The sequence below is a fragment of the Cydia fagiglandana genome, chromosome 3, assembly GCF_963556715.1.
Source record: "Cydia fagiglandana chromosome 3, ilCydFagi1.1, whole genome shotgun sequence".
Classification (NCBI taxonomy): domain Eukaryota; kingdom Metazoa; phylum Arthropoda; class Insecta; order Lepidoptera; family Tortricidae; genus Cydia; species Cydia fagiglandana.
The window spans coordinates 16,357,907-16,373,333 of NC_085934.1; the positions used below are offsets into that span (position 1 = coordinate 16,357,907).

Here is a 15,427-nt window from a genome sequence, read left to right on the forward strand (position 1 = left end):
TATTTGTCCAAAATCGTTGTAGTTACTCGGGAGGATTGGGTAAATAATTATCCAAACCATATGCTTTACGTGATCTCCCAGGACGAAATGTTACTTATTATTAAAGCACTAATTAAACTATATGTGTAATTTTTTAATAAAAATATAATACCAGAAAAAACGGCTAAGTAAAGTTGTATTCATAATAAACGATACAGTCCTTAGTCAAATCTTGCAAGTTAAATTTTATCCACTTCCCGGTTTCCGATTGAGCTGAAATTTTGCATGCATGTATAAATCGGATGACAATGCAATATTATGGTACCATCGAACTGATCTGATGATGGAGACAGGAGGTGGCCATAGGCACTCTGTGGTAAAACAACGAAACCTAATTGTGTTTGGGGTTTTTAGGATTGTCTCAATGAGTATTAGTTAGTTGCCCGTGGAAAGAAAAGTACAGTCAGCTATAAAAGCTTGTACCAAAAATGAAATTTTTGCCAAAAACTTTTTTTAGACCATGTACTCGTAAATGAAAAAAATATATTTTACACATCTTTTTGGGAAATTAAAGAAAGACAAGGCCAAACTTAACTATAGCCCTACTGAGGTAATGTCAAAGCTTTCAGCACGAGTCTTTCGTATTTGCCTTGAATTTCTTGAAAAGCAGCTGATTTAACACGTTATGAAAATACCCTTATTAGCCATAGGTGATTAAACTACCTGGGTTAGTCTTAGGATCAGGTAGATTAGAATTAGAAATCTAACTGGTCAGATGCGGCAAACTAGCCTTAATATCATAATTGAAGCTCCTTGTAAACTATTCTTAAAGCCAAAAGAGTTGCGTTTTATTTGCACATTTCTAGATAGCGTGACTACGTTAACTTTGGGGTAGTAGGTACATTTAAAATAACGAAATGACATAGAATACCCGGTATCTTTGAGAAAGTAACTTAATTTAAGCTCAGGAATGCACCCTTCAAATTAACGAAGTTAAAAAAACACGGTGTAAAACCTTAGCGTTTTACAAATTTTGTGAACACAAATGGAAGGAAGTGGTTACGAGAAGTTTGAAAGGACAGGCGAGTGAGAGGATGGTCAGTAACGTCTAATTATGTCGAAATGAACTTAATGAACTTGTAACGTGTATAGAAACTTAACGTGCACCTAATGAACACTTTATCTGTTGGCAACGCTTTTTACGGGATTAGCTTTCTTACCAGTTTTACTAGTCACAGGTTAAATTAGTTACCTACGATTTATAAAAATAAGCACACTGCACAATAAGTATAACTGTAGGTATACTTAAGAAATATGAAGAAGAAGTTTAACTTGCTAAGGTACGATGTACAGTCAGCTGCAGCTGCAGGGAAAAGGTGCCACTACCTACCCTTTTCCGCCCAACCCGGTACTTATATGTATAAAAGTTTGTATGCAAAGGTGCTAAGCGAGTGGTGTTACTGACTGTACATATACATATATATAGGTACTTTAGTGCTAAATAAGTAGAGTGTACCTAGTAACTTTCGTATGTAGGTACTTAGTCTTATTTAGGTAAAGGACAAAAATAATTTAAAAAGCTATTTTATTTCCTGGGTAGTGGGTACCCAACTTAAAATGGCTATACAATAGTGATATACTTAATCAAGCTTTTTAATGTCGTACCTCACTTAGGCAACAAAGCTTAAACACGGTACTCGACTGAAAAGCTCTCTATTATATCACGTTGTATAAAATACTATTAACTTTATTTTTAGGAAACTAGGTACGTACCGATAGAAGATGCTACTGATAGCGTGCTAAAAGGCAATAGACATACCAGTAAGTAGAATATTTTGTTTTTAATTTGATGCTTCCAGCATAGCAGTGGAGGGATGTGTTATTACTTAATATTACCAATTTTATTGCCTTTTAAGTGCTAACCACGCAATGTATATTCATATTAAGCGAGTATTGCATAATTAGGTGTATTATAGCATTTTATAGCTTAGCCAGATCCCGCACCTATGTCACAGAATAAATAATAGTACTAAGTACAGAAGACTCACTCTCTAACAAAACGCGTCTGTTACGATCAGCACAGATATGGCCGCTAGGTGGCGACAGCGCCACGCGCGGCTTATGGCAAACCCCAAAATTGGGGCCGAACGAATGTTCTTTTAGCTACCTGTAGCAAAGCGACGAAATCGCGGAGTGAGACACGCCTGCCTATGTTGTAGAATTTGTTTAAAAGGACGTTAAACACAAATATGCCTCTATGTCTGTAATACGTATTTAAATTTATGATAATTTTTATAGTAAACACTCAGATTGCTTCTATATTTTAGTATAGAAGTACCTTTTAGCACCTATTATTTAGTACCTAATTATTATTAATTATCTGGACAAAAACTTGTTTTTAAGCTCGATGGCGTAGCAGCTGACCTACAGAGGGCTAACGCAAAATTTTATTTTAATATTGAGCCAGCCGGGGGGATTAAAAACTCTCTTAAGGGTTGATTTAGACGATGCGAGAACTCGCATGCGAGTTTCATTACATTGCGGTTTTTGATCGGTCGGTTGAATTGGACATAGGGTTGCCAACTTTTTTTCGGTGGAATATAGTATTTTCCAGAATAAGGCATCAAAAATATAGTACATTTCAAAAAAATATAGTACTTTTCCCACCCACAAGATGGACGGACGACCTTGTTAAGGCCGCCGGAAGACGCTGGATGCGGGTCGCTTCCAACCGGTGCGAGTGGAGGTCCAAGGGGGAGGCCTATGTTCAGCAGTGGACGTCTTATGGCTGAGATGATGATGATGATGATAGTACTTTTAGATAAAATACTAAACATGAGTGTAATATACGTTTAATCGGAAATATAGTATTTTAGCGTACTATATATTTTTTCAAAAGTATATAGTACAGAGAGCCAAAATATAGTACAATACTATATAATATAGTACGGTTGGCAACCCTAAATTTGGACATCACCAACAGTCCGCAATGTAACTAAAATCGCATGCGAGTTCGCGCGCCGTCTAAATCAGCCCTAATACAAGCCGGAATTCGAGCTTGCGCCCAACAGCCTTTATGGTCAATCATCACCATCAGCATCACATAGGATCAGTCTATGATCAAGAAAATTTCAACAAATTCCTATATTTTCATACTTAATTTTGACATTACGACAAACACAAAAAGCTACCTATAACTTGTAGGTATTTTAGCTTCCTTCACTAGCCGTGCCTTAGTAACAAATCAGTTTTACAAAAACATTTTTGGGTTAGCTATTGGCTCGAACAGGTCCCTTAATGAAAAAAATAGGTTTATCTTAGCTATTACCTAGTTAATATCTATAGATGCGTATTAGGTACCTACTTATGTTTACTCTTATTAGGTAGGTGAAATTCAGGTGGTGGGGTTTATCTTTACAGAAATCTCTCCAGTTTACTTAAACTTAGAATACTTACTTAGGATTAAAAGTTAGTAAGCAGGTATTAATTTAATCTAAAAATAAATATTTGATTAGGTATACCCTATTATACTCACTTCAAAGTGTAAAAAGATCTCTATCCGATCGCATTCAAATACTAAATCACAGCACTAAGCTTCAAGCAGTTCAAAAACACGCGGCAAAGATCTGTTTACGTGGTTGTCATGACAACGCGTCACAATTCAATATGGCGCTCGAGCGCGCGCGTGCGGCCGAGTGCGAGCGCGGACTGGCGCGGGCGCAACCACCTCCAAAGCGAGAGGAGCTTCCAAGCCAGTTTTCATTGTGCGAGGACAACGCTTCCACTAATCCATCCATAGCCGCTTAATGCGCGCACAGCCTGCGGGTATACCACCGCTAAAAGCTCCTTATTACGCCTATTCTAAACGTAATCAATAACATATTGTAGCGAGGCAACCTTTAACCTGCCAACGACTACATAGTAGATAAACATACCGACCTTCGATTCGAGGTGATAAAGAAAACAAATATATAATGTCATGTAATATATTTTAATAAAATCCTGAGATACAGAGCATTTAAAACTAAATTAAAAATAACTAATATTACTTCCATTCCATACAAAAAAGTCCCTGTTTAGGGCAGATCTTACGGCAAAGTAATAAAGGTTATGAAATGGTATTCAGACTATAGGTAAGACATGTGTTAACATACGTTAAAATAATGAAAACAATATAAGCACTCCACACTCGCGTCATATGTGTGTGTGCGCAAGTGTGAAGGGCACATTATAAAACATATGCTAAGTAACGTTAAATGTATCAATAAGTAGGATTACTTGGATTAATTCAGCTACGAAATAATAATTAAATTAAAACAAATGATATGATGCATTCTTGTTGCGGCGCGAAGTGCGTCTCGCGTTAAACATTAGACTAAACTATAACACGTATCGAACAAGCAGAAAAGTAATTAGTAGAACATAAAATTCTGTACAAACGCAAAAGAAGAATAGATGTTAAAAGAATATGCAGCCAAAAAATAAGAAAGAGGTTGATTGATACAACAATTTAAGGCACATTTTAACTCTACATAAAGTTACACAACGAGACCAAGTTATATTATCTACATTATTTGTACATTTACAATTATACTTACAATGATACACACTGTCTATATCTATACAATACAAAATCGTAAAAGATTACATGTTAGAGCACTATCGCGAGAAGATACACTTAAAGCATTTAGATTGCAAAGGGGAAAATACTATTTATCCCACTTTGTAACCTGGATGTACTTTTCCTCGTGAAAATGTTCAGTAAACCGCTACGATCGCGTTAATACATTAGACGGTATTGACGACCTGATCAAAGCACTTGGCCACGAACTGTTCTCGGTCGTCAAGTTTGGCGCCCGAATCCCTGCGAGTGAGCATCGCGTCTTGGAGCGCGGTGAGGGCTTCGCTCGTGAAGCGTTTCCCGATCAGATGAGTGATCACAGAGGCTTCGCCGTGGAACCCGGATTCCATGAGGCCAGGCGCGATGTTCAAGGTCACGTCACTGATCAGACCTTTCTCTACTTTCATGTTGATGGAGAGCTCCTGCGTCGCGGAGTATACTTTGGATGGTGCTAGCAGTTCTTCGGGTACTGGGAAGGTGCGGCTCACGGTGAAGACGGGAGTTCGCCCGAAGCACCAGTCCCAGCTTTGGAGCTCGTTCCTGATTTCCGAGAGACCTGTAACAACGCAATAATATTATTATATACAGTATTATCAACAAAGCAAAACCTAACTACCAGTGGCGTGGCGTTCCTATTTCAAGCATAGGCGACATTACAGCACATTATTCTACAATCAACTGAAAAGTAGGTGCGTCAAATTAACTACGGATAGCCTTAGAGTATTTTTGATAACCTTTTAGACGCTGTGTCAAACGCAAAAGCTGTCACTCGGACGCCACGTCACCGAAGTGTCAAAACTGAAATTTAACTTTATGCATATGCACGTAGGTCTATGTTGCTCTGTGGTCTGTGACCGTTTAATCGGTCTTTGGCGTTGAACCTGCGGTACGGATATATCGGTTATTGGCGTCCAAAAGGTTAATACCACGCCACTGCTAACTACTATAAAACAGAAATTATAGTCTACCTTTTGTGCCGTAGGTCAATTTTTTTTTTGATGGAAAAGAGTGAAACTATTGCGTCGTAGTATTTAAAAAACTTAGTGAATATTTTTCTGATTATCTTAGCTACGAAAACTAGCACAGAAATAAATCATATCATTGTATTTATTTCGCTTATCACAATTTTAAATATTGGATTTATCATTCAAGAGATAAATGTATTTACAGTGGCACTAATTAAGTATTATTTGCGTGTGATAACGTTGTTTACTTGAGTAGTCTACATGTGGTATCATAAATAACAATGGTGCAGTCAGTGTTGCATTATTGCATATACAGACAGCTGTATATACAGACAGGCGGGATTGAACAGATAATAAGAGAACAAGTAAATAATTAAGGGATATAAGTGGTGTCACTTCATTGCTAAACATTTTTTTTTCTTTCGAAGTAAAGCTGTACAAAGATTTTATTATCAAACGAAAATTGGAAAACTTCACCGTATTTAACGAGATTATACTCGTGATTAGCGGATTTCGGTGGAGTAATGGGACCCATTATGCAATGGCCCTTTAATGCCAAAAAATGTATACAGGTGCCTAACAACGATGCTTAGTACAACTATCTAATTATAACATTTTTACCTATATGGTTCACTATTGTGGGTCAGATGAATTCATTTAAATAATGAATAGACAAAAGACTTCCGTGCGAACGATAAAAAGGTAAATCCTTGAATAAAGTAGATATGAATTGAACGTACCCGCATATTTAATTTAGTAAATAAATTCATTGGTCCAACTTTATTACGGTTACTATGCGGCTACAAATTAATTTAAACAAAGTGTTTCTCAAGTGTGGGTCGCGACCCTCTGGTCTCAAGGCCCAGATAAAGAAAGACTAGTTGTAATGGTCACGTTTCTGAACATTCGTCGAAATTATTTGCGATAGGAAATATTTGGTTGTTATTGTGGCAAAAATATTATCGCACTTATGTCATGTTGTCATGTAAAAACGCGCAAAAGGCACTTCGATACTATACTACCATTACTACTATGTACTACTAGCGACATTATCTACACAGTTCCAAAGTATCTGCCACACCAATTGTGTTTTATTATATTATAGACATATACAGGTACATAATTTGACGCGTAGTCTCATCCTCTACTATTTCTGCTGAATGTACGCAATAGCAACTACCTACATATTTGTGCTTAAGTCTTCCTTCGATACTACACCGAGTTGTTAGTACCTTAGACAGCTAAGCTATTTCGTATAAGTAAGAGAAACCAAAGGACTTTGTTATTTTTCATAATGCTCTTTACAAAAGCGACGGCGGAATGCTAAGCCTCTTAGGTATATCTGAAACACTGTGCAAAGCTTCTCTTAAAAGTATGTTCTAACTAGTAGTTCGCCCCGAACTGTGAACTCGCGGTTCACCAAAAAGATCAATTGAATGCAGTGCTACTTAGTCCGAAATGGGCATTTCGTAATTGATTCCTGATTCCACGATTACTTGAAATTACTTTGTAATCTGATTACCGATTCCCAGATTACTTTGTAATCTAACAATACGGAATTACTAAGTACAATTCCATTTGAGGAATCAGGAATCAATTTTCGATTACTACAATTACCAGTATTGGATTCCAAAATGGTCATCATTTTCGAAATCGGGGCCCCCCAAAACCTATAAAACGACATCCATGACGACTTTTATGACATAGTGCATGGCCGCCATTTTGGAATCCAAAATGGTCATCATTATCGAAATCTGTGCCCCCCAAAACCTATAAAACGACATCCATGACGACTTTTATGACATAGTGCATGGCCGCCATTTAGGATTCCAAAATGGTCATCATTTTCGAAATCGGGGCCCCCCAAAACCTATAAAACGACATCCATGACGACTTTTATGACATAGTGCATGGCCGCCATTTTGAAATCCAAAAAGGTCATCATTATCGAAATCTGCGCCCCCCAAAACCTATAAAACGACATCCATGACGACTTTTATGACATAGTGCATGGCCGCCATTTTGGAATCCGAAATGGTCATCATTTTCGAAATCTGTGCCCCCTAAAACCTATAAAACGACACCCATGACGACTTTTATGACATAGTGCATGGCCGCCATTTTGGATTCCAAAATGGTCATCATTTTCGAAATCGGGGCCCCCCAAAACCTATAAAACGACATCCATGACGACTTTTATGACATAGTGCATGGCCGCCATTTTGGAATCCAAAAAGGTCATCATTTTCGAAATCGGGGCCCCCTAAAACCTATAAAACGACATCCATGACGACTTTTATAACATAGTGCATGGCCGCCATTTTGGAATCCAAAATGGTCATCATTATCGAAATCTGTGCCCCCCAAAACCTATAAAACGACATCCATGACGACTTTTATGACATATTTATTTATTTATTTATTTTAATCTTTATTGCACAATACATGAAGGTACAAATGGCGGACTTAATGCCTTAAGGCATTCTCTACCAGTCAACCAATGGGTCAAACCAGAAAGATTAAGTAGGTGCAGTGTCTTTAAAGTAAATAAGTTTGTAAACAAGACTCTATATGAATATAAACTATGGTGATAAACTTACACATATACTTAATACAAATAGACTTACATACATAATATACATAATTATATACCTTGTGTGAATCATTAACTTGACGAAGAAGAAAGTTTGTCAAGGAAATGTTTGCGCAGCATGCGCTTGAATGTGAATTTGGTCTGCGCTTGTCTGATAGAGAGTGGGAGACCGTTCCAAAGCCTGATAGCCTGGACAGTGAAAGAATTGGACATGAAACCCGTTCGATGTTGGGGGACAATGAGCTTAAGGCTACGGGAAGAGCGGAGATCTGTGCCTGGACGTGGGGTAACAAATTTAAATTTCGAGCGGAGATACTCTGGGGCGGACGGATCAAACAAGATTGAGTAGAGAGTACACAGAATACCAAGGGACCTACGATCTCGTATAGGGAGCCAATTAAGTTTTCTACGAAAAGCAGAGATATGGTCATACTTACGAAGTCCAAACACGAACCGAATGCAGCTATTAAGTAGCCGGTCAAATTTATTTAAAGAATCTTGAGTGAGATTAGTGTAACAAACATCAGCATAATCAAGGACAGGCAGAACAAGAGCTTGGACAAGGAGAGTTTTTGTGCTGACCGGAAGAAAATGTTTATGGCGATAGAGTGCTCTTAACGTGTTAATTACTCTACGACTAACGTCGGACACCTGTGGTTCCCATGTGAGCCCACTGTCAATTGTTAGCCCCAGGTTCTTCACTTGCGATGAAAGCGGAATAACTTCAGTTTCAAAGAGAACTGGCGCCAATTCCACAGTGTTTACCAAAGAGAGTAAGCGGGTGCTGCCAAGTAATATGGCCTGGCATTTAGCTGGGTTGACTGTGATACCAAAGCAATGTGACCAAGTGGAGATATGGTTAAGGTCTAAGTTTATTTCAGCGATTGCCTGGTCCAGATCCTTACCACTCGCTTGGGTATAAAGCTGCAAGTCATCAGCATACAGATGGTAAGAGCATTTAATTTTAGAAGTAATAAGGTTAATAAAAATCGAGAAAAGAAGAGGTGAGAGAATTCCGCCCTGTGGAACTCCAGAAGTGAGAGTGCACCAGTCAGAAAACGTACGATCAGAACGAACCGCCTGACGACGGTCCTGAAGATACGAAGAGAACCAACCAGCCGCAGATGAAGATATATTCAGATGCCTAAGAGTGGCCAGTAACAGATCATGGTTAACAGCGTTAAAAGCATTGGAGAAATCGATAAGGACCAACACTGTCAACAATGAGGAGTCCATGCCGAGCCTCACGTCATCGACCACTTTGAGCAAAGCGGTGGAAGTACTGTGGCCACGACGAAAACCAGACTGAAATGAAGAAAGTAATTGATTGGAATAAATGTAAGTGGACAGTTGTTTATGGACAATAGCTTCTAAAATTTTTGAAAGAAAGGGGAGAATAGAAATGGGTCTAAAATCTTTAAGTGCACTAGGGTTGGAAACTTTAGGCAGAGGAATGACATAGGCGTGACGCCATAACGAAGGAAAAACCCCAGAAGACATAGAGAAATTAATAACATGCGTAATAACAGGGAGAATACATTCTAAAATGGAAGTAATCATAGTTCTACTTAACTCGTCATGGCCAACAGCATTCGATTTCACAGACATTATTGTTTTTCTAATCTCCTCATCTGTGGCTGGGGTAAGAGAGAAAGCGTTTGTAGTAAAACAAGGCAGGGCACTGATTTCAGCAATACATAGTGCATGGCCGCCATTTTGGAATCCGAAATGGTCATCGTTTTCGAAATCTGTGCCCCCTAAAACCTATAAAACGACACCCATGACGACTTTTATGACATAGTGCATGGACGCCATGTTGGATTTCAAAATAATCATCATCATCGAAATCTGCGCCCCCCAAAATCTAAAAAACGACATCCATGACGATTTTTATGACATAGTGCATGGCCGCCATCTTCATCTATATTTTGTTGCACACTTATCTTGGCCGCTTTTCATTCAGTTTCCGTACGGAATGACAGGTAGGAACGGGACGTCGCTCTACAAATGTCATTCCGTTCGGAAAATGGCGTTGGCCGGTCGAAGTATTTTGAAGATGGCGCCAGCATAGCTTGCCCTGTCAATCCCTAGAATTGTGTCAATTTTTTGTTTTTTAATGAATATGTCCTGGATGCCAGTCATTCAAGCCAAATTATCTCATAAACAAAGAGGCAAGCTATGATGGCGCCATCTATGCAAACCTTTGACAGTTGCCAACCCCATTCCGAACGTCTGTGGCCTTATGGCCAGGCTAAAGTCGACAATGGATTGAAAACGCTTGCGAATATAGTTGTCAAATCAAATTTGTCAGTAAATAAGAACAAAAAAACTATACTCGTCCTTTTCTTTCGGGTGCTAGTACTGGTGTAAGACAAAGATAGTATGATTCTCTCTGTCTGTGTTTGAAACGACAGTCCTTTGACAAACTATAATTGTAAGCTCTGTGGAGCCGTTAACTGATTCACCATAGAGATTAAAATAAACTGTATCTGTGGTAAGCCGTGATGTTTCTTGTGCCTATGGAGTGTAGAACCAGTACCTTCCATAGTTTCTTGCCAAATGTCAAATACCTATACTATGTTTATTTTTATCTTGCTAATTATTTCAAAATGGTAAATTTAAAGACGATATTATAAAAGTGCAAGCCGAGCGCTTTCATTTGATACCAAACTCGACCATACTTTCTTACAAAAAAGATGACCAGAAATGCATGGCCCCTCACAAATAGCTTTTTAGCATTTTAAGCTCTTCTAGCTTAATAACCTCTTGATAAAGCCTGCTCATAATTTAATGACTAAAATTTACTGCCCTCAACTACACGTTTACCCAATTTCATTTAAATTAGGACAAATTTACTTAAGTTCTTGAGTATCAAACTATCTTCTGACAGTTCAGCTTAAAAACATCGAAATGCCGGGACGTGCCGCTAGCCGGCCGCGTGTCCGAAGTCGAATGTAAGAACTTCGCTTCGCTTCGCTCGCTCGTTCGACTATTGCAAATTAAAGTCCAATGTCTTAACAATCTTTTCTCACGAACTATACTCATTGACTTATACGAGGGTCGCACTGAAATATTCGGGAATGGGACACTTAGAAATAACATAATAGAAAGAGGCATATAATTTATAAAAATGTAACTCTTTATAAAACTTTTAAGGTATATTTCATTTGGTTGTCATTTGTATTTAAGAATTACTGGCAATTTGAAAATTGTATGTCGAACATTATTTGAATTTTTGGCAAAGTGATTTTTCCGATCAAATTTTTAAACGGTTTTCAATATGCCCTCAGCGAACAAATAAAAGTTACAATGGGCTTCTGTTATTTTTTTATGAACTAGAGTTCATCGTACGCTCGTTTGCGGTTAAAATTAAATATGAAAGTCACTTTCATTTTATCCCATAGATGATCTTAAAGAAGCATGTCATTCCAAAGCGACGTCAAAAATTAAAATCGCATTTGTGCTGTTAATTAAAAAGACTGCCAAAAAAGTTGCATATCGGCAGATTTCGACATTCCTAAATATTCATATGACAACAGTAAAAAAATATTATATATATATATATATGTAAAAAAAACTTCAATTCCGTTGGCTACTCCACGAATTTCATACAAAACCACTAAGGCTCCAAAATCGCCATACAAAAAGGACTTTGGGATTATGAGCCGTGTGCATTACAGAATGATTACTTTCAAAAGAAAATTTATATGCGTGGTCAGTTTGAGATTAAGTATGCATTAAAATAAAGATTGACTGTCTAGATGCGACAGTATTCTCTATTCCCGACATTTTCAGTGCAACCCTCGTACTTATAAAGACGGGCCATACGGGCACACGAATTCGAGCCAATTGTGCAGTTAAACGCCGCAACGCGATTGGTTGCCGAGTGAATTACGCGCGCGATTGGTCAAAACTAGTTGCATTAGACTGCACGGTTGGCTCGAATTCGTGAATGACACCGCTGGACTAGCACCATTCTTAGTGCCCGTAAGAGCCCTCTTTATAAATATAAAGTCGGCTTACGTCGCAAACCTTGGAACTCCTCCGGTTATCCAAGGTTATCCAAGGTAGCAATAACTAATTTTCTTGAAATGGAGATACGAGGTTTGCGACTAAATCGACGATAAGCCAATGGAACACTATACATGACTGTGTATAGTATAGTGTACACATATGAAGAACAAACCCACCTGGAAACCAGTCTTCCGAAGGATTAACGAACTGGAAGCCCCGCTGCTGGGAGATCAGGTTCTGTCCCCCATCGCCGAGGCTCAGCGCCGGGGTCCGCATGTACTCGTACCCCAGCGCCGTCTGCAGCGCGTCCACCGTAACGCGGTTGTTCACCTCTGACAGGTTGGCCACGGGCGAAGGCACGGACGCGGTCGCGTTCGTCTGTATGCCATGCTAAATAGAATTATATGCCCTTAGACTATTTATTTGGGGAGGAAGGTAGTTAGTCAAGAAAAAGGATGGATAGCGTTATTTAGGTTAGGTAGATACGTTAGTCTGAAATAATGCTGATTTACTGTTAGTCTAAAAAGCGGGTTATTGACTTTCTACTATGAAATTTTACGGCAAAGTCTCCATTTAGACTCCCAATTCCCGATGTCCTTTTATATATGGACAAAATAAATCAAATTTCAACACATGGAATCAGAGATAATCCTAAATTCAAAAACTCTGAGAATTAGGAGTTTAAATTAGCGAGGTACAGATGGAACTTCACTAGATGGCGCTGGCACTGTGCAATTTTGTCAATAGAAGAAATAGAAAACTAGTAAGTTAGATTATGTGCCTATGCCTAGGTATTATTATCTGGAGCAGGTATTAATTATTTCATTTTATTCTTTATCATACAGCGGATAATAGGTATTTATCATATTATCAAATAAGTAATTATATCTACAAAAAGTAACAAGATATCACTTCATTATCATAGGCTTTTATTTTTTTATACCCGCTCCAGATAAACATAAAATGAGCATGGCCAAGAACAAAAAGAATATGGACAGGCCTACTACAGAAAACTTAGAGAAAATAAATTCCATTCTCAAAACTAGATTAGTCATTATAAATAAGAGCATACATATAGGTACTATTGTATAGAGTTAAGTACTAAAGTTGCACAGAACAAACAATTGAAACCCATTTACATTCCTTTATAAAGTCGCACGTGAATCATGATCATGCCTATGCGCAAGCTGACATTGTGACATTACTGAATATGTAAAAACTCTGCAACGCGCGGCAAAGAAAAACAATGCCACATGTTCAAATCTACATAGTAACAACCTAACAACTAACGTAACTACAAAGTTGATTATATAAGGCGCTAGTAAATTAGGTACAGGTTTTTAGGATTCCGTACCCAAAGGGTAAAAACGGGACCCTATTTATTACTAAGACTCCACTGTCCTTCTGTCTGTCACCAGGCTGTATCTCAAGAACCGTGATAGCTAGACAGTTGAAATTTTCACAGATGATGTAATTCTGTTGCCGCTATAACAACAAATATTAAAAAGTACGGAACCCTTGGTGGGCAAGTCCGACTCGCACTTGTCCAGTTTTGTAACAATGAAAATACATAGGACATACAAACATTTCTTATATCGCAGAATCAAGCTATTTACCCTATACTGTATATTTATTTTGAATCAAAACATTCGCGGCACCAAGCTTGCCTCTCGTCTTATAAGAACGCCGAGAGGCAGGAGCCTATGGTATTTATCAAAGTACTTTAAACATTTAATGCTTCGCTTATAAAGGTGATTTTCCCAATTCATTCATTCGGAAACCAAAAAGGGGTTAGGAGTCAATTCTATTCAATATTAATATTCAGTGAAAGTCGCTTTCAATTGCATGTTGAGTGCATAGTAACTGTTACTCCCTTATTCATAAAACTTTACAGGCCTGATTTAGTTAAATTGTCTTATCCCTTTCTTACAAATACATCAGTCAAAATGACAGATAAAGACAAACGATTCATAGCTAAATCAGGCATGGAACGCGTTTACGAATAACGCCATAAAACTTTGTTCAAAAATCAATGATTTTTAAAGGCTAGATTTAAAATTAAAACTCTACAAGGACAAATACTTCTATTGTATTTAAGTAGTTCAATAACAAAGGTGAAATAAAGGTCCAGTCATGTGGACTTTGACTCACCTCCCGCTTGCCTAGGGCTTTGCTGAGATCAGACTTGTTAGCGTCTACAAGGAGGGTGCAGTGGTGGTATGCTGAGAGGCGGCCGAGCTTGGCAGCAGTTCCAGAAACCTAGGTTACTATTAAGGAAATTTTTGTGGATGCATTTTGATTGGTTTTGGTACTATAGCGACCTGCAAAACCTTAACAAATTATACACCAAAACGTTCCTCAAGAATCACTCTATTAATAGGTAAAAACCGGATGATAATCAAAAGTGGCACCAAGTGGTTCGTGTAATATTACACTTGGCGCTGGCTAGCCAGTTCCTTTGCTTGAACTTGGCTTGACACGCTGCCGCGTGTCTAGATAATTCCACATTAAAGTTGGAAACAAAGGATACAGCTGTGTCAATATAATATGGTATACTATGAAATTATTTTATTTCTGTGATTAATAGCCACAGTATTTAATAACAACCTTATGCTGTGGCGTAAATAAGAATCTACGCCGTGAAAAGGTAGAAAATGGCTGTTGTTTGAAAAGGATACTTTGTATTTATCTCTGACGATGATGTCTTGGCGCTCGTTGATGACGGCATTGACTCCGAAGCCTCTGAAGAGAGCTCTCTTGATGAGCTCCAAGTTGTACTTTCTGTCATATCTCTCACGGGGAGTGAAGAATGTGACATTGAGGTTGCCACGGTCATGGTAGACAGTACCGCCACCACTGTTGCGGCGAGCCAGGGCTATCTCTTTCTCGGCCAACAGGGGTACATTAGCTTCCAGCCAAGGATTCTGGTGCCTTCCGACCACAACGCAGGGCTCATTCCTCCATACCATCATCACATGGTGCTTGGAGAAGTCCATGTTACGGTACATCCAGTCTTCTAAAGCCAGGTTAGTGTAGATGTCAGTGGACTGAGACATGAATACAGACTTTGTGACCTCCCTCTCAGCGGGAAGCTCCCTTTCCTTCTTAGCAGCCAGGGTCTTGTTGGCAGTCACCAGGCTGCGGGAGCTAGTCCTGCGGGTGATGCCGATCACCACACAGGCGCTGCCGGCCACCTTTTTCATCATTGCTTGGGCCATTTTAGTGCTTTATAAATTTTAGTTTCAACAGTTCACA

The 15,427-nt window shown here is 38.6% G+C and overlaps 1 protein-coding gene across 2 annotated transcripts; it reads right to left on the reverse strand.

Moving 5' to 3' along the window:
• Positions 1 to 3,951: 3,951 nt before the first annotated feature.
• Positions 3,952 to 15,394, reverse strand: LOC134680282 (lipoyl amidotransferase LIPT1, mitochondrial). Of its 2 annotated transcripts, none has more exons than XM_063539385.1 (4): positions 14,851 to 15,394; positions 14,324 to 14,431; positions 12,349 to 12,550; positions 3,952 to 5,156 (listed from the first exon to the last, which is right to left on the reverse strand). In XM_063539385.1, exons 1-4 carry the CDS (start codon positions 15,388 to 15,390, stop codon positions 4,768 to 4,770), a joined length of 1,239 nt encoding a protein of 412 aa, XP_063395455.1. In that variant the 5' UTR covers positions 15,391 to 15,394; the 3' UTR covers positions 3,952 to 4,767. The 2 variants fall into 2 exon arrangements, with proteins under 2 accessions (XP_063395455.1, XP_063395454.1); XM_063539384.1 differs by having other exon boundaries at positions 12,349 to 12,562.
• Positions 15,395 to 15,427: the final 33 nt, after the last annotated feature.

What these genes read in the sequence shown, in the direction of transcription:
- LOC134680282 (XM_063539384.1), bottom strand. Translation starts at nt 15,390, where the DNA reads ATGGCCCAAGCAATGATGAAAAAGGTGGCCGGCAGCGCCTGTGTGGTG. An exon ending in AAGCCCTAGGCAAGCGGGAG is followed by an intron (nt 12,563 to 14,323) that starts GTGAGTCAAAGT and finishes AATTCTATTTAG; the next exon opens with CATGGCATACAGACGAACGC. An exon ending in TTCGGAAGACTGGTTTCCAG is followed by an intron (nt 5,157 to 12,348) that starts GTGGGTTTGTTC and finishes GCGTTGTTACAG; the next exon opens with GTCTCTCGGAAATCAGGAAC.